This window comes from Gossypium raimondii, chromosome 8, assembly GCF_025698545.1.
Source record: "Gossypium raimondii isolate GPD5lz chromosome 8, ASM2569854v1, whole genome shotgun sequence".
Classification (NCBI taxonomy): domain Eukaryota; kingdom Viridiplantae; phylum Streptophyta; class Magnoliopsida; order Malvales; family Malvaceae; genus Gossypium; species Gossypium raimondii.
Genome location: NC_068572.1, coordinates 41,017,633 through 41,036,499, shown reverse-complemented (window position 1 = coordinate 41,036,499; position 18,867 = coordinate 41,017,633). Strand labels below are relative to the sequence as shown.

At 31.3% G+C, this 18,867-nt stretch overlaps 2 protein-coding genes across 32 annotated transcripts; one reads left to right on the top strand and one right to left on the bottom strand.

Annotated features, from left to right (window-relative positions):
• Nucleotides 1-2,294: 2,294 nt before the first annotated feature.
• On the bottom strand, nucleotides 2,295-12,079 carry LOC105791467 (uncharacterized). Of its 31 annotated transcripts, none has more exons than XR_008198450.1 (10): nucleotides 11,779-11,934; nucleotides 10,584-11,286; nucleotides 9,492-9,630; nucleotides 9,260-9,361; nucleotides 8,365-8,576; nucleotides 7,748-7,998; nucleotides 7,286-7,638; nucleotides 7,065-7,185; nucleotides 3,191-3,313; nucleotides 2,295-2,527 (listed from the first exon to the last, which is right to left on the bottom strand). XR_008198450.1 is itself a non-coding variant. In XM_012619539.2 (4 exons), the coding sequence occupies exons 2-4, from the start codon at nucleotides 11,143-11,145 to the stop codon at nucleotides 9,283-9,285; spliced, it is 780 nt and encodes a 259-aa protein (XP_012474993.1). In that variant the 5' UTR covers nucleotides 11,146-11,286; nucleotides 11,779-11,934; the 3' UTR covers nucleotides 9,041-9,282. The 31 variants fall into 31 exon arrangements, 1 of the variants encoding a protein (XP_012474993.1); XR_008198452.1 differs by having other exon boundaries at nucleotides 3,229-3,313; XR_008198445.1 differs by lacking the exons at nucleotides 2,295-2,527; nucleotides 3,191-3,313 and adding exons at nucleotides 4,675-5,071; nucleotides 8,073-8,238 and having other exon boundaries at nucleotides 5,175-7,185; nucleotides 7,748-7,976.
• Nucleotides 7,614-8,423, top strand: LOC105793320 (uncharacterized). The gene has a single exon (XM_012622242.1). It carries the CDS (start codon nucleotides 7,614-7,616, stop codon nucleotides 8,421-8,423), a length of 810 nt encoding a protein of 269 aa, XP_012477696.1.
• Nucleotides 12,080-18,867: the final 6,788 nt, after the last annotated feature.

The window sequence follows — 18,867 nt, the reverse complement described above, 5'->3', positions numbered from 1 at the left end:
TATTCTTTAAAGTCACCTCAGTTCTGCTGTCTGACAGTTCCGACCCTTCTTCACTAAAACTTAATTATCTCCTTGTACGAGATTCAAATGATGTTACCGTTTGTTTCTATTGAAAATAGACTTATTCAGGATTTTAAATATATAAATTTAAGCTCCTAATTATTTTCATTCAATATTTTATGATTTTCCAAAGTCAGAACAGGGTAACCCAAAATCATTCTGACCTTGTCTTACAAAATTTATTATATCTCATGATTTACAATTCCATTACTTACACGTTTCTTCTATGAGAAACTATACTCAATAAGATTTAATTACATATTTTTCATCCTCTAATTAATTTTCTATGATTTTGGAAAATTTTCAAAGTCGACTCTCATTGTCTCAAAACTGTTTTAATGTAAAATGTTGATAACTAAATTTATAACACATTCCATTCCTTTCTCTTCAATATTTTCCAGCACTTTCTCTTATTTCCTTTACTAACATAACAATAATATAGAACCTTATATAAGGAAACTCTACATTAACATTAATTTCCTACTTTTTCAATAATATCAAACTCAAAAATATATTGAAATCTTAATGTTCTTACCTTGTGCTATTGACTTCAATCTTTAACTTGATTTTCTCTCTCCTCCAACTTCTATTTATTGAATATAACTTGATATTCTAGCTCCCCATTGTCTCCTTATTATTTTTCTCTCTTGGAAGCTATGAAAATTCTTTTGATTTCTAGGTAAAAATGGTGAATTTTTGGTAAAAATGACCAAATTGTAAAGAAAAGAAAACTTTCTTTCTTTCTTCTTCTTCTCACGTTAGTGCATGGGAAAGATGATGAATTCTCTTCATCTTTCCTCCCTTTATATTAATCATTTAATAATAAAATAATACTAAAATCTTAATAAAATATTAATTAAATAACATTTATCTAATTAATTAATTAAAATATCACCAACATCATCATTACCTTCTAGAATTCTCTCTCTAATTGACCATTTTTCCCTTTATAATCTTTTGAAATTCCATCCTTGAGTCATCACTTAATTTGGTAAAATTGTAATTTAGTCCCTCAAAATTCTTTATCTCTTCAATTTGGTCCTAATTCATCCATTTTCCTTAGTTTCTAGATTATTCCACCCTTAAAATACTTACACTATTGATCCTTCAACTTTTTCATATTTACACTTTAACCCCTCAAATTTTGTGTATTTACTCTTGGGCAACAAAGTTTTTTTCACTTTTGCGATTTAATCCTTTCTTGAATTAATATGTCATAATATACTTCCCAATGTTGACAAAACTCAAAATTACCCTTTTTATCACTTTATTTCCTTATTTTACTATATCATGGATATTATCTTACTATAGTAATTTTCGGGGTATTACAGTAGTAGATCCTGTTGGGCTAATATTGAGGTTGAGTGCATCCCATCTCATCACTATTCCAAGTGGCAAGGTTGTATGTATGAATTTTGGGGTTAGTATGGCATGTAAATAAGTTCTTAGTATAGGTGAATGATAGATGGACTAAAATGCAAACTTTGAAAACCTTGTTATTTTGGTGATCTAATGGCATATTTTGTTAGCTTTTGAAAGGAAGTTATAATATCGTAACATATGCATGCATATATGAAGTTGTTATATGGATTTTGTGGTGAATTTTAATGAGTTTGAGGGTAATTGAATTGGTTTGGAAGTGTTTGAATGTTTTTTAGCAAATTTTCTAACTGTTTTTGTGTCATCATAACTCAAGGTATCAATACCTGAGGGTAAGGTATCGATACCTTGACCCAAAAATCAAATTTTTGAGAAACAAAGAGTAATTTTGGTATCATTTTTTATGTGGGTATCAATATTAAAGCCTAGGTATCGATACTATCGATACCTTCATCAAAACTTGAATTTTTGGATTTCCAGAATGCTATTTTGGTATCAATTTTGTGCTGTGGTATAGATACCTTTCATAAAATATCGATGCCTTTTGTTTAAGTATCAATATTTTTCCCCTGTTTTGAGTAACAAAAAAACAATTTTTAAATCATTTCCAAATGCAAACGAATATCTATTAGTAACCCCCCAGATGTTTATATTAATAATTTTTGGGCTAAATAAATTAATACACTATGTATGAATGATTGAATTATGCAATGTCTAGCCAAAACCACTTTGGCACCAAATGTAATAGTCTTATATCGGGTTCATACAGTCTGATTGGGTATAGGGGTATTACAAATTCAACCATTCCATTCACATTCAATCTTACCATATTTCAAACACTTCCAAGAAGCATATACCAAACAACTAAAGACATACATATATGGACTTATACAAGCCAAATCCAAAGATATATACACATATATGTTTAAACTAAGTTTAAATAACATCATTATAGTAAAAGAACTTAAATTCTCCTAAAATATGTCATTTATAACCTAAATAAAAAATAATCACATCTTATACCGAATCGTTGAACGAATAGTGTGATCTCCAAAAGTAATCCAATCAACAGCTCGAATCCAACGATCTACAAAGAAGAAAAATCAAAACGAGGTAAGCTTGCATAAAGCTTAGTAAGTTCGTGATAAATTTAAACTCTTACTTACAAAAAAGGATGTAATAAAACATTTTACAAGATAATTCAATGTTCTAGTCATGAGTTCATTAATTTCCTAGACACATCGAATAATCACAAGATATATAAAGCATGTAACTTTATCATGCCATCAAAATATACCTAAAAACTCATTTGGGACATAACCAACCATCACATATTCATTTAACATTTAACATATTTATTCAAGTATATATTTCAAATGTCACTTTTCACATATCTATGTTCCTAAAAATATTTCAGATAAACATTTCATTTTACCATTTAACTAATATTCATTCATTAAATCTTATACTTACATTTTTCTTTATACAACACAACCTTACAAGGTTAGTAGGTATTGCAAAAAACATATAATTCGAACAAATAATAGAACATGTAATAATAACATAACAAGTACATATTACATCCATCATGAGTTCGATAAACATAGTTTATTATTTCAAGTATTTATATCAACATCTTCCTATTCACATATCTTGACCATATAACATTTCATATATGTACATATTTTTTTAAACCTTTACCACCCGCTGAACCTAATGAAATAACATCAGATGCTTGGGAAATGCTCACACAAGTTGTAACTGTAACATGTAACTCTATATGCTCACACGAGCTGTGAAATAGGTCTGCTCACACGAGCTGTGGGTCGGGATGTTAAGCTACACGATGTTGCTCACACAACCTGTGGAGAATCTGCAACAAATGCAGTACCTCAACCATCAATAGGACATCCAGTATCAGCACCCGAAACTATAAATAACCCTCTAATGGCATGTCATTTGTATCCTAAGTATTCATAAGGTTCAAATGGGACACATTTCATATCTGAATCCTTTAAATTTGTTTCCATTATATCATTTCAAACTCACATCTGTGTATTTCACATTTTCCAAACACAATACTCAACTTGTATATCATCACAACTTAGTCCAACTAATCGCATACCAATCTCAAGTAGTTAAATTCAATTACAACATAAATAGATATGTATTAAATCACAAAACAACAATTAATTAATTTAATCAATTTAAAAACCTACCTAATCAAAAACAATTATGAACGCAACACCGACAGTTTCTCCTCTAATTTTCCTTTCTCGCAATTATTATCAGGTTGACTCATTTCGTGATCTAAATATAATAATTTTATTCAATTAACCAATTCAAATACCATAATATACTGAAATTCATATATATGACCCTTAATTGTTATTTTACATTTTTACCCTAAACTTTTACCTTTTATACAATTTAGTCCCTAAACATGAAACTCACAAATTAATCACATTTAATGAAAAATCATGCTAGCTAATTTTCCTAAGGGTCCATTACAGCCCAAATTTCTCATCATTTCACACTATTTTCTTTGAATTTTACTATTTAAACAATTTAATTATTAAACATTAAAATTACTAAAATCACTTAAGAAAATACTTATATCTAGTTATAAAACTCAAGAATCCACCAATTAAATTCTCAACACAACTAAAATTCATTAATGGAAAAATCTAAAATCTTTAAATGTTTCAAAAATGAAAATACGAGTTAGTTGTACCTAGTTGTAACAGTATCAAAATATAAAATTTAAAAAATACTTACTTGCAATGGAAATATCAAAGTCGAAGCTTCCCAAGTTCTCTCATGGTGGTTTAGTGTTCAAATTAAAAAAGAAGATGATTACACTAATTCTTTATGTTTTCTTATTTTTAACTTAACTTATTTTATTTACTTTATTATTTAACTTATAATATAACAAATATGATCTATAAATAAATGTCTTAACCGTCCACTAATATAAAAACATGGTATACTTACTTTATAAGTCCTCACACATCCACTAGTTAAGCTATTTAACCATTAGATTCAATAGTTATTAGATTATTTTACTTTTACAATATAGTCCTTTTAATTAACTAATTAAACATTAAAATTTCCTAACTGAATCTTCACATACCTATATAATAACTCCATAAAAATATTTACGTGCTTGATTTATAGAAACGAAGTCTCGATACCTAATTTTTCAAAATCACTTAAGGAATTAACCACTTAAACTTAACTATACAATCAATTAATGAAATTTATTAAATCAAAATTTCAATAATATTAGACTTGACTCATAAATATTAATTAATAATATTTACAAGCTCACTCGTCGAATTTGTGGTCTTGAAACTACTATTTCCAATACCACTAAAAAACGGGTTGTTATACCCATGAACTAACCACCAAGACTTGGGATCCAAAAGCCATCTATCTTGTAATAAATCAAATGAACCAAAAATAATCTAGTGGCCCCGAAAATCTTGCAAACTCTTGGAATGCCATCTTTCTTTCTTCAGTAGAAGGAAAATATCTTCTTAAGCACTTATTCCTTTCCTCTGAGATTTCTACATCTTTAAGTGGAGGAAGACGATTTGGAACCTCATTAACTCAATCACTACAATGATAACTATGTAAACAAATAAATTTAAATTTTTTTAATTGATAATAAATAAAACAAGTATAAAAGAATAAACACAAACATAAATGGAATATATGTTATCTAAGTTTACCTTACATTTAAAGAATGAACCATACAATGAAGTGGTGTACCACTCTTAGTCCATCGATCAATAAGAATATCATATACCACTTCATAAAAGATTGATCTCTCGTCTCCTTTCTTCCCTTCATGCCTATAAATGTTTGTCTTCACTTTTTCAATCATTTCATCCCACATCTCATAAACCAAGTGAAGAGTAGGCCTATCCATGTCCATAATTCGAAGCATATCATATATAGATCCCATAGAAGAAAGGATATAATCAACCTTATCTCACCAAAGGTCATCCAAAAAAAATTTTCCTTCACCAAAGAGGCTTTGGAAGCATCATCTTCTTCATAAGTAGATCATTCATCACTAATAACCATATTTTGGAGACCCCGTTTAATGAGTTTGAGTCTTTTTATCATCACAATCATAGAAGCAAATCAAGTATCCACAACGGTAAGTAATTTCAAAGGCACAAAAGAATTAAATATTGTCAACCTCATAAAGTGATTCATTATGAAGTTTCTTATAAAGATAACATCATCACCAACATTATTTATCCAACACAAAACATCATATGTAACCTTATTCTTTTCGGCGTTTTTTGCAGCACATATTTTTTGCAACACAAAACTCGAATTCCTTGTCCATTTAGTTTCAATAAATGTGCTTTAACCTTAGAGTATGAACCTTTAAATGTAGCATTGCAAAAATTACACACAAAACTAACATCTCCACCTCCTTCAATAGTTTTTGGTAATTTAGTAACATATCTCTAAAGAGGAGTGTTACTAACTAGTATTAGTAACATTATTTAATGCAATTTGAGATATCATAATTAAAAACCTAAAGTATTAAAAAAATCAATATATACTTCAAGAGTGATCATCACAATCAATTATTTAACATACAAATATATAGAAATTTTTTAAAAATAGTAACTAAACAAATAAAAAATATAACACATTCAAAGCATAAACAAAATAAATATTAAACTTACCTGAAGTTCGTCGAAAGTAGGAAAATAGAAATAAGAGTGATAAATGTTTAAAATATTTTTGAAATGTAAAAATGGAAACATCAAAAGCAACAAAGCGAGTACAAAGCTTGAAAGCTTCTCAAATAAGCTTTTTTTATTTTTATTTTTTTACTCTTTTTTTAAATATCTACTGGATTAATAAAACAATACCCAAAACAGACCCTTGAGCTGCTTAAAACACTCCGAAAACAGCAATAAATAGAAATTAAATCCAACCCAGTTTTCTAGACTGCTTTATCAAACATAGGGAGAGGAATTCTAGAAAAATCTACAAGCCAAATGTGTATGAGAAAACAAATTTCAGGGGAAAAAAGCCTTTCATTTCCTAGACTACTTCAGAACTTTATTTCCCCTTTCATTCTCAACTGTGGTTTTTCAATCTATATCCACTGTGACCGTGTCAAGACTATATCCGGTTTTAGACATCTGCGAGATCGTGTCCAACCTCTTTTTTTAACGTATTTCTACATGTCCTGTACATATTCAGACACGCGAGTGTTCGTGTCAAACACATGTACGACACTGGTACGATGAGAGATGAGCCATGTCCGTGCTTCCTAGCTTCCAACATACTTTATGTCGTGTTTCTTGCTACCAAAGACTTTGTGCTCAGATCTAGAAAAGACTATGAATCAATTTTTGTGGCAGAAAAGCTCGAGTCGGAAAGGAATGCATTGGAGTAAATGAGCCAATTTGTGTTTGCCAAAAGAGAGTGGAGGTATGGGTTTCTATGATTTGTGTAAATTCAATATTGCATTGTTGGCAAAGCAAGGGTGAAGATTAGTTACTAATCCTAAATCGTTAGTTGCACGCATTTATAGTGCTAAATATTTCCCAAATACTAATTTCTGGAATGTGAGTTTGGGATCTTACCCTTCGTATGTTTGGAAAAGCATATATGGGACACGAAAATTGCTGGAAGACGGGATTGGTTGGAGAGTGGGATCTGGCACCGAAATTTCAATTTGGAGAGATAAATGGCTTCCGTGATGGGCTGGTGGACAAATTCGACAAACAAGAGTTAACGAGAATATAGAAAGGGTGGCGGATTTGACAGATCACTCGTCTAAAAGTTGGAAGGAAGGGCTCATTACCAGTGTTTTTACTCTTGAGGAAGCTGCAACCATTCGGTGTATTCCCTTATGCAGAAGAGTTGATGTCGATAAGATTGTTTGGAGGGGTGAGAATACTCTGTCCGGAGCGGGTATCGAACTCTAATCAGTGGCCAGATTACAGCGGACGACATACATGAGAGCAGAGGAATTTACAAAAAAATCTCTGGCAATTACAGATTCCTCCTAAAATAAAAATTGCAAACTGGCGAATACTAGATAATTACATCCTTACAGCCTATATTCTATACAAAAAAGGCTGGTGGCCTCCTCGATATGTCCTAGATGTGGCGGTGAGCCTGAAATATTGATGCATGTCATCACAAGGTGTGGCCCTGCAAAAGAGGTGGGGGATTTAGTTAGTATTGGTTGCCCTTCAATTTTTAATACTGATGATATATGGGCTTGGTTTGACTTTGTTTTTAAGCACGGAAGTAATTATACCTGCAAAGTTATAGCGATCACAGTTTGGGCAATTTGGCATGCTCGAAACAAGCAGGTCATGGAAGGCAAGCAACAAACAGCTCAAGATATCAGAATCATAGTGGCTAGTCTAGTACGGGAGCTTGATGAGATAAATCGGAAATTACCTGACCAGAGAGAGACCATGAAAACTCACTGGAAACCTCCACAGGACCCAAACGTAAAAGTGAACTTTGATGCAGCGTTCAAACTGCAAATACACCAATCGTGCTCTGGGTTCGTTATCAGAAATGAGATAGGATTAATATTGGGCAGTGGTGCAGTCAAGAATGATTATATCTCATACTCTTTTTCTGCTGAAGCTATAGCATGTATCCAAGCTCTAAAGTTTGCGGAGGAGATGGGATTTAGACAGATTGAAGCGGAGGGCGATTCCCGAACGACAATCATGATAATCAACCAAGGCGTAGTAGACAGATCTACCATGGGTGTCTATATTGAAGAGATTAAAGCTATGGCAACAAGTTTTCAAAGGATTTCGTTCAAACATGTTGACAGAAAGGCTAATGGTGTAGGTCATATAATCGCCCAAGAGAGATTTAATTTAACTGAAAATACGTTTTGGGTTGAGGAGGTACCTGTAGCGGCGGTCGAAGCGGTGAATTGGGATAATCAGATTCCGACTCCTCCAGATTGAAGCAAGATGATCTCTTCCCAGCTAATGCATGGCTGTTCTGCAATCTGAAAATGGCTTATGAAGCTTCGAGATTTCTACCTGGTTTTGCGTTTTTGACTGTATCGACTATGATATTCATTTGTGCGGACCAGCTGCCTCTTGTTTTGCTGAGTACTGTTGTTAGTACCTTATTAAATGTTATGTTTTGGTTTTGTTTATTAATAAATAACATCTCAATATTTTCTTTCAAAAAAAAACCAACTTTCGAATTTAATAAGACCAAACCTCAATCCATTTTAAATATATATTTTTTAAGATTATCTTATGGTAAAATGCACCCAACACTGGTTAATAAATAGCTTATTTATTTTTAAATGAATATCCAAAATTTTATATTATTAAATTATGTATTTATAAAATATTTTAAATTCAGAATTTCTATAATTCTTCCAATTTCATTCGGTGTGCCCCTGCATTTTTGTTCATAGATATTGGAGGATGGGCAAAGACATGCATCTTTAATTTTTGGCATTCCTGAAATGCCCCATATCCAACCTATGAGTTCCATTATTATGTGTTTAACTTAATAAATCCAACTACCTTCTACGAACTCTATTCGTCAACCATGGCAAAAATACTAAAGAAACGTGGGGTTCTTTTCGTCCATCATCAACTGTCCAAGACAATCTAACAATGACAAGTCAAACCCACATTGACTTGTATTATAATTCATACAATAATTTACATTACTAACTAAGCTGTACAACAACTGGACCGTTCATGCATACAGAAATCAGCATAGCCAGCAATCACAATTTTGTTTACATTAATATCAAGAAACCCAAAATGTACCTCACCTTGTAAAATTCGACATCGGCAGCTATTTCTCTGCATCTTCGGGCAACTTTTCCGGTTCTTTCTCAATAACTGAAGAACCAGAAACCTGCTGTTCTGACAAACTGCATCATTTACGCAAGTAACATTATGGCAATCCATCATTGCAATTTTATGATCACCATGCACAAAAGATAGGCAAGTCTTTAACTACATATAAGATATTCAAAGAATGAAGATTGGAGGAATATGTACCTAGAAGGATCGTGGTCATGACTTCCAGTCGTAGGAAAGCTCTTGGAAAACTGAACAGAAATCAAGCCTTCACTTGAACCAACCACAGGTGCAGGAGACCCGTTTAACATCACAGTTGCACCACGTCTGGAACATATACCTACAAACAAAGCAATGTCTTTCACCACACTTTGGTAGCAGTTGGCTAGTACATAAAAGCTTACAACATCTTCATAGGAAGGGAGAACAAAGGACAAGAATCAAACCATCTTCGGGACAACAATTCAAGTTGAAGGATGCTTCTTTGTAATATCAAAGAAACATTCATAGCAAGAACTTTAAAGCATTATATATGATACCATACTTTGTCTAGGGAGAAAACTTTCAAGCATAATGATAACAGGCTAAAAGAATTGGTGACCAACCAAATTGACCAAAGAATTCTTGATATGAAAAGTTGACTATGATCTTTCATTAAGCTGATAAAGGTTTCTTACAATTAAGCAAGTTCCTAACTAGGAGGAGACGACCTTGAGCAATGTCAACTCAGTAACAATTTCTTCTTGTCAACACTCCATTCACTGCTGAACAATATACAGAGAGTTGATGTAGCAGTTTTCGATTTTGCTTTCCTTTTCCAAGTGAAGGCTTATTCCAGATAAAAAATAAAATGTAATGTGCTATATTTTACAGATGATTTTACAATACTTTGGGAATATTTTACAATACTTTGGGAATATAGGAAAAATGTTCGATATCAAGGCACAACTATAATTGCAACAACCAAGAATTACAATGTCATTATACTAGACATGGTCGAAACAGAGATAGCTCATCAACGAAGTTAAGCTGCCTAATCTATGTAATAACACAAGCTAACCAAGCTAAATCTTTCTGGTAATCGGAAATGATGACTCTCCAACAAAGTTATTTGTGAAAACCCGGAAATGGTATGTTACTCAAATTTGAAACACAACAAACTGAGGGGATTTTGTTATTCGTAGAATTCATACCGTGCAGTCCATGAAATGTATACTAGTAAAAGATTTTATCTAAGGACGAGAATAATTCTTATTTAGGGTCCTTCCTTGGAACTTTAAAGATGTATTATACCTTGAAAGAGTAAGACGAAGCAAAAGAGAACCGTGATAACCATAGCATAAAGGCCACTGCTAGATGATGATGCCTTTGCTTCTTTCATCCTCCTCAATGTTTTAATCCGTTTCATCCTCGCACGTTTCCTCATGGCAAGTTCAGCAATCTCCCTCACCAACTTCTGGTCAGCAGCATCCAACAGCGGACCTTTCGGTGGCCGTGGAGGTTTGGGAGGCTTCCTAGTGCTTTTCTTCTTGCACTTCACTTCTGCTAAGTTCTTCTCTGCTACCGCCATGAGTTCATGATTCTCTTCTCCTTCCGAATTCTTGTCTACCAAGCATTCCATATTCTCACCCTCAACTCCGCAACCAAAACTCGAAGAACTACTGCATGAGTTCATGCTGGATTCACCCTTTCCTATCTTATCAAAACTCAAAAGACCACTCCAAACTCCACTGAGAGTTCTCTTTGTTTGTAAATTCGATGGAACACGATCTTTTGTTTTTTCATCCTCACTGGTAATCCCACCACTTTCAAGATCTACTTCAATATCTCTTTCTCTTGTAAACAAGGGATCCATTCAAAAATAAACCCCAAATCCTTGAGATACTTAACCCGACTACTGCCAAGCTAAAATTCAGTCATGGTCTACATGAACTAATCCTTGACTTCAAAGAAATATCAAACAGTTCTAGGTCTCACCAAAAAAAACCAACCAATCCTGCATTTGCCATTGAAATATTTCATATTAGTAGTAGGCAAGTACATGAAAACAATGGTCAATTCAAATGCTAACTCCAAGGACAAAAAGATAGCAAATTTATGAACCATGAATAGCTCAATTTTCATCATCAAAGACCCAAAGGAACAAGCTAAAACATAAAGGAACTCGAAACAAATGATCATCTTTTAACGCCCCCAGAAAAATCAGAAAAGCTTGAAATTTGAAAAAAAAAAAACTAATCCTATTTTTCGACAATCAGATGAGGGATTACAACCAGCTCCCAGTCTCTACGTCTAAATGCAACTATAAAATAAATTAAAAATTGAAACCGGAATAAAACCCAGAATCCCATACCCTTTAAAACAAAAACCCAGAAAACAAGGGGAAAATACGCTGCCGACAAAGGAAAAAAAAACCCTTCATCTAAAAAAAAAAAGAAGCAAAGACACATGAAAATAAGAAAATCAGAAGGGGAAAAAATGAATGTACCATAAAAAGAGCTTAATTCGATGTCTGCAAGAACCATAAAACTAATAAAAATCCTTGGTCGATTTCGTCTAAGCTTATCTCTATTTTTTCTTTCGTACGATTGACTAAAAAGAAGGAAAATTAATTTAAAAACCAAAGCTTTCTAAAAATAAATAGTACATACCGCTAAAAAGACAATCAAAAACGAAAAACCAAAGGTAACAGTTGTTGGTTTTGTCTTTTTCGCCGATCAGCGAAGACGGATGAACGTGTCAGCCACTACGGCCTACGGGGTTGGAAACTGGCAGTTGCCGGTTGAATCATTAAGAATCCATTTCTTTTATGCCTTACTACTAATTTGTTCCTTTTTTTTATTCATATAAGCCCTTGCCGTGTTTTTTTTTTTCCATTTATTCATGAAAAAACACTTGCACCATGTTTGTTTGGGTGTATTGCCCCACTGATTACCTTATTTGGTTCGCTGTATTGCCCTAATACAGGCCTATTACACTGCGGACGGATTCCCCATTTTCCCTTATGCAGCGCCGATTTGTAATCCCTTCCAAAAGAAAGGATTACCTAATCGGTCTCTCTTTTACCCTCCTAAGCCGTTGCAGCACTCATCACTCAAATCGATCTCCACCCACCCTCTCCCTCCCAACATTGACAGAAGCTGCCAGCAAACCAAACCTCCAGCCGGTCCCGACTTCCATCTTGGCATCTTTCGTCGACTCCACGGTCTCAGATCTCCGGACGCTTTGAAGTGACAAGTGAGTAATCTCCAGCTGGTCCCGACTTCCATCTTGGCATCTTTCCTCTTTGCATGCATTAATGGGTGTTATTGTAATTTTTTTATAAATACGATTATTTGGTGCGATTGTTTCAGTTCATGGTGTTAGTTTCTTGGTAAATCGGCATAGGGTTTCTTGCTTGGTTATGATTTTTTTTTCATTATTTGTTTGGTTGCATTATTTGCTGGTTATGGTTTCGTTTCAACACTTAATCGATTTCCCTTTTCTCATTACAGGTTCTTTGTTCCAACACTTCTTCATCCTTTTCGCCCCGATTTGCTCATTCTGAGTTAGTTTTCCATAATTATTTATGGTTTTGTTTGTATTGCATGTTCGATTGAAAGGTTAGTTTTCCCCGATTGCATGTTTGTATTGTTGTAGCAGCTTTTGTTGTTTCCTTTGTATAAAAAAAAAAAGCAAAGTTTATCCCAAAAAAAATCAAGTTTAGCATACACTGTTACACCATATTTCTCCTTTAATGTGTTTTTCTTTGCTTTATGTCTTGATTATCTTTTTGTGTTCGCAATTTTCATTTTTCTTAAGGTAGCATTGGAATAAATTTTATTATCTATTTTGCTCAATCTAACAAACTTTGGTTCATACTCAGCTAAATTTTAGAATCAAAGTCTATATTGATACATTGTGCTAAAATATTATGTATTGCAAGTCTGTATTGAAAGGTTAGTTTTCCCCGATTGCATGTTTGTATTGTTGTTTCTTTTCCTTTATTATGTAATCCAAAGAGTTTTAAGGCATAAGGGCAAGTATGTATTGATGTTTAACTTCTGGTTTAACTTGTAAAATAAATTTGATAAAATTGTGTCTTGTGCACAATGTCTTCTAAAATTAGAGTCTGTATTGATACATTGTGCTAAAATATTCGTATTGATACAGTGAGCAATAGAAATTGTCTGCTGTTTTCAATTCAGACAGTTTTCTTTAGAGTCTGTTGTTTTTTGATAGTCTGTTGTTTTTTGAAAGAGTTTACAATGGAAATTGTTGATAGTGTTGTTTTTTCAATTCAAATATTAGCTTCTCGTTGTTAGTGAGTAGAAGATGAAACTGGAAATTGTTGCATTTGTTCTGATATTGTTCTTGATTTGTTCTGGAAATTGTTTTGATAGTCTGCTGGAAATTGTTCTTGATTTGTTAGTGAGTAGAAGATGAAACTGGAAATTGCAAGTATAGTAGGATATAGTTCTGTTATGATATAGATTTTGATATCAAATGCTATAAACGAGTTACTTGCAAGACCACTCTGTTTATAATAATTTAATTTTATTAAATGTCAACCAAATTGTGATTGAGTGATAATGTATAAAATGAGAATTTTAAAACCATATAGGCAGGCATATAGATTGGGATAAGAGTATGATTTCAAGAGCATGTGTTTTGAACATAAACCATAATAATACAAAGGAAAAAGTCAGCCATTAAAATAAGCAAGTAATTAATTTTTAAATATGGTTTGGATGGGAGAAATCACCACAGGTGGCTTCACCACACAAACTCATCCATCGGGACAGAATATCTATATTAGTAAAGGATATTAATTTCATCTCAACATAATTAAGCATAAAAACAGTTATATATATTTATACGAAATGAAATTTAAATTTAAAATGTTATAAAAGTTTTAAAACTTCAATTTCATTACTAAACCAAATCCTCATACTTTATTTTATTTGTTTTAAGATTAGGTCACCTTAATTAAACTAATCATCAATAAATAAACTAATCAATGTTCAAACTTTGAACATGCTTTATAATTTTAAATTATAATGAGTTTAGTTATAATCTAACAAATACCAACAATTAATTTTAGGTCAATTATACATATACCTTTAAATTTTAATATATTTAAAATGTATTTAAATATATTTTCTTTCTTTATTGTTTGGGTGATTGATAAAGAAATGAAATTAAAGTTGCAACGATATCATTTAATAGATACTTTTTTGCTTCGTGTGTTCTAAATTTGTATTGTTTATTTTTATTTGATAATTTGTAATTGCAACTTCAATTCTTTGATAGTGTGTTCTAATTTTCATATGTTGCAGTAATAACTCGTCTGCCTTTAATTGCACAAAGTGTGAGGTGTAAAAGAATTGGTATTGCATTGACAATATGGTTGGAAATCTGTAGAATTGCGATTTGGTTCTTATTTAGAATGGGTGCCAGCCTTAGCCTACATACTTATAGACCAAGGAATAGGTCCTATACCTTAGATTTTTATGCAAAACGGGATTATGTGAAAAGGCTTGTATATGCTAGTGACGAGACCTGTATTGAACAAGTTAGGATGAATAGAACTGCCTTTTTTAAACTATGTGAGATGTTAGAATCGATAGGGGGATTGAAGTCATCAAGAAACATGCTTATTGATGAGCAAGTAGCAATGTTTTTACATATCATCTCCCATCACCTGAAAAATCGAGTTATCAAGCATCACTTTAGAAGGTCTAGGGAAATTGTTAGCAGAGCATTTCATAGTGTTTTAAATGCTGTCATACGCTTACAAGATGTGTTATTTAAAAAGCGGAGCCAATTATGATGACTCTTCCGACACAAGGTGGAAATGGTTTAAGGTATTGGACTGAGTTTTATATATAGCTTGTACAACATTTAGTTGATTTAGATTTAAATTAGTATTCTAACTCAAGGTTTTATATCATGTGATATAGAATTGTTTAGGTGCTCTTGATGGAACCCACATCAAGATTAGGGTTCCAACAGTTGATAAACCTAGATATCGAACGCGAAAAGGTGACATAGCAACAAATATGTTAGGTGTTTGTACACCTGATATGCAATTTGTTTATGTTCTTCCTGGTTGGGAAGGTTCAGTTGTTGATGGATAGGTTCTTCGAGATGCCATCAGTAGAAGACATGGACTAAAAGTTCCTCATGGTAAAATGGATAGTTAGAGGACTTTGAATTATTCATTAAGATCAAACTTTTTGTGCTGAATTAATCATTTAAAAAAAATATTTTATAGTTTGTTATTATCTAGTTGATGCTGGATACACAAATAGTGAGGGATTTCTTGCACCTTTTAGAGGACAACAATATCATTTGAACGAGTGGCGTCAAGGTTATTAGCCAAGTTCTCCGTAAGAGTTTTTTAATATGAAGCATGCCTCAGCATGTAATGTTATTGAAAGATGCTTTGGGTTATTAAAACTTAGATGGGGAATACTTAGGAGTCCATCATTCTATCCTGTAAGGGTGCACAATAGAATTATTATTGCATGTTGTTTGCTCCATAATTTTATTCGAACCCATATGAGTATTGATCCTATTGAAGCGGAGGTGGGAGAAGGATTACCTAGTAATGTGGTGGATGACGATGAACCGAATATCGCAAATATTAATCCATCGGATGCTTGGGCTAATTGGAGGATAGAACTAGCCAACCAAATGTTCAATGAATGGCAAACATCTAGAAATTAGTTAGGTTTAGGGACAAAATGAGTTTGAGTTAATTTGTTTATGTTATTTTATGTATCTAGTTTGTGAAACTTTTGTGGTGTTTGAATTGATCTTTGTATTGTACTAAACTTGTTGAATTATAATTTAATTTCTTTTCATTCAGCATGTGTTATAATTTTAAATTTAGTATTGAGCTTTTGATTCATGATATTGAACTTAATTATAATTTTATAAAGTGTTCACCTTTTGATTCATGATATTAATAGTAATTAATATAATTTGTTTTTTTTTCTTAAGATAATTATGTTAGGTGTTCCAGAATCAAATGCTTCTTCTCAAGCTTCTCGAGGAACTAAAAGAAAATGGGTTCCAGAAGAAGATGCAGCATTGGTTTCCTACATGGTGGACTTGCACAATGTTGGAACATTTAATGCTGATACCGGGTTCAAAGCCGGTTATTTAAATGAGTTGGAAAGAATGCTACAAAAGGCTTTACCAAATGCAATGTTGAAGGCGAAACCTAATATTGAATCGAAGATTAGGTTACTAAAAAGGGAGTGGTCAATCGTCTATGACATGCTTAATGGCTAAAACAATAGCGGTTTTGGTTGGGACGAGCATAGGCAGCTCGTTGTTGCTGAAGATACGGTTTGGGACTCCTATTTAAAGGTAATATTATTTCAAGTCTTTATTATCTTATTTTTACCAAACTTATAACTAATATGATTTCCTCATTTTTTTAGAGTCACAAAGAAGCCGCTTAATTCAGACATCGTACTTTCCCTTCTACGACCAGCTTACTGCCATATACGCAAGAGATCGAGCGACTGGGAAAGATGCTCAAACAGCTGCTGATGTTCTTGAAGAAATAAATGCTAAGGGTGTACCTACTACATATATGGATGAAGAAAGGAACTCATTCTATGACTGCGAAGCTGACGTCTCTTTGGATGACATGGATGTTTCTGTTGCGGAGCCGCGACGAGATAGAGACCAAAGGGGTTCCTCATCTTCAAACAAGAAAAAGAAGAAATCTGATGCTCGTGATAATATGTCTTCTTCATTTAATAATGCTGCCACTTTATTGGCCGAAAACATACGGGCCATTGGCGATCAAATCAGTAGGAGTATTGCATCCGATGTGGTAGTTCAGCAAAAGTCAGAAGAATTCCAGATCATCCAAGAGAAAGCTAGAAATTTATATTCAACCTTATGGGAAATTGAAGGTTTAACCGACGATGAGCGGTATCGAGCTTTGAGTAAAATTCGGATCATCCAACTCAAATGCTCGTTTTCTTTAGTTTACCTTTCATCACATGCGATTGGAATGGGTCGAAGATTTCTTTCGACCATTAAAATCAATGTTCAAACTTTTGATGTTGTAAAACTATATAACATATGGATTATGATGTAGAATTTCATTTTCATCTAACATTTTCTTAATATAAGTTAATTATGTTTATGCGAATATAATTCTCAAGTTATATTATGATTTTAATAAATTCATATAAGAACATTTATTATTAAGAATTTTATGAAATTATATATCATTATTAAATTATATTTAATATTAATTATTTTAAATTATATAAATTCATATAAAAAGTTTATTATCAAGAATTTTATGAAATTATATATCATTATTAAATTATATTTAATATTAATTATTTTAAATTATATAAATTCATATAAGAAAATTTATTATCAAGAATTTTATGAAATTATATATTATTTTTAAATTATATTTAATAATAATTATTTTAAATTATAAAAATTCATATAAGAAAATTTATTAGTTATAATTATTTTAAACTTTATTAAATCATATATTTTAATTAAAATATATTTAATATTAATTATTTCAAATTATATTTTATAGTATCATATATTATGATTTTAGTAAATTCATATAAGAATATTGATTATTAAGAATTTTATTAAAATATATATTTTAATTAAAATATATTTAATAATAATTATGTTAAATTATATTTTATAGTATCATATATTATGATTTGAGTAAATTTATATACGAATATTAATTATTAAGAATTTTATTAAATTATATATTTTAATTATAATATATTTAATAATAATTATGTTAAATTATATTTTATAATATCATATATTATGATTTGAGTAAATTCATATAAGAATATTGATTATTAAGAATTTTATTAAATTGTATATTTTAATTATAATATATTTAATAATAATTATGTTAAAATATGATTAAATTATTTATTATTGATATTAATAATCTTATTATAATTTAAATAACAATAACAATAATCATTTACCCAAACAAATTTATGCTAAGGGTATTCTAGTCATTTTAGTTTTTTTTCCATTATGCTATTACACCTCTATTCCATTCAACCAAACACAAGAATACTATTACGCCTCTATTCCATTACATTCAACCAAACAATTGATTTGCTATTACGCCTCTATTCCAATACAGCGAACCAAACGTGCTGTTGGTTTTTGGGGTTTGGGAACTATTTTTAAGATATTAATTTATCAATATTTTGTTATAAAGTTTTAATCAAAATTCATACTAAATCCTAATTTATCTCAAACTAAAATGAAAGTATTTACGAGTTTTACTTTATTAATTTAACATAAATGTTATGTTTGATAAAGAATATTTTAGTAGATGATAATTTGTACTCATTTTGTTAGTTTCGAGTTTAAATTTGTACTCTTTTTTTAGTCTAACTATTGTAATATATATGTAATAAATAATTTTTTCTCATATTATTATACTAGTAATCAAACAAAGTAAAAATATTAATCGATTTTAAAAACAAAATAAAAATTTAAGTAAAATTAAGAGTTATCATAAATAAATAAAAATAAAGAATAAGCATATTTGATTATTAAA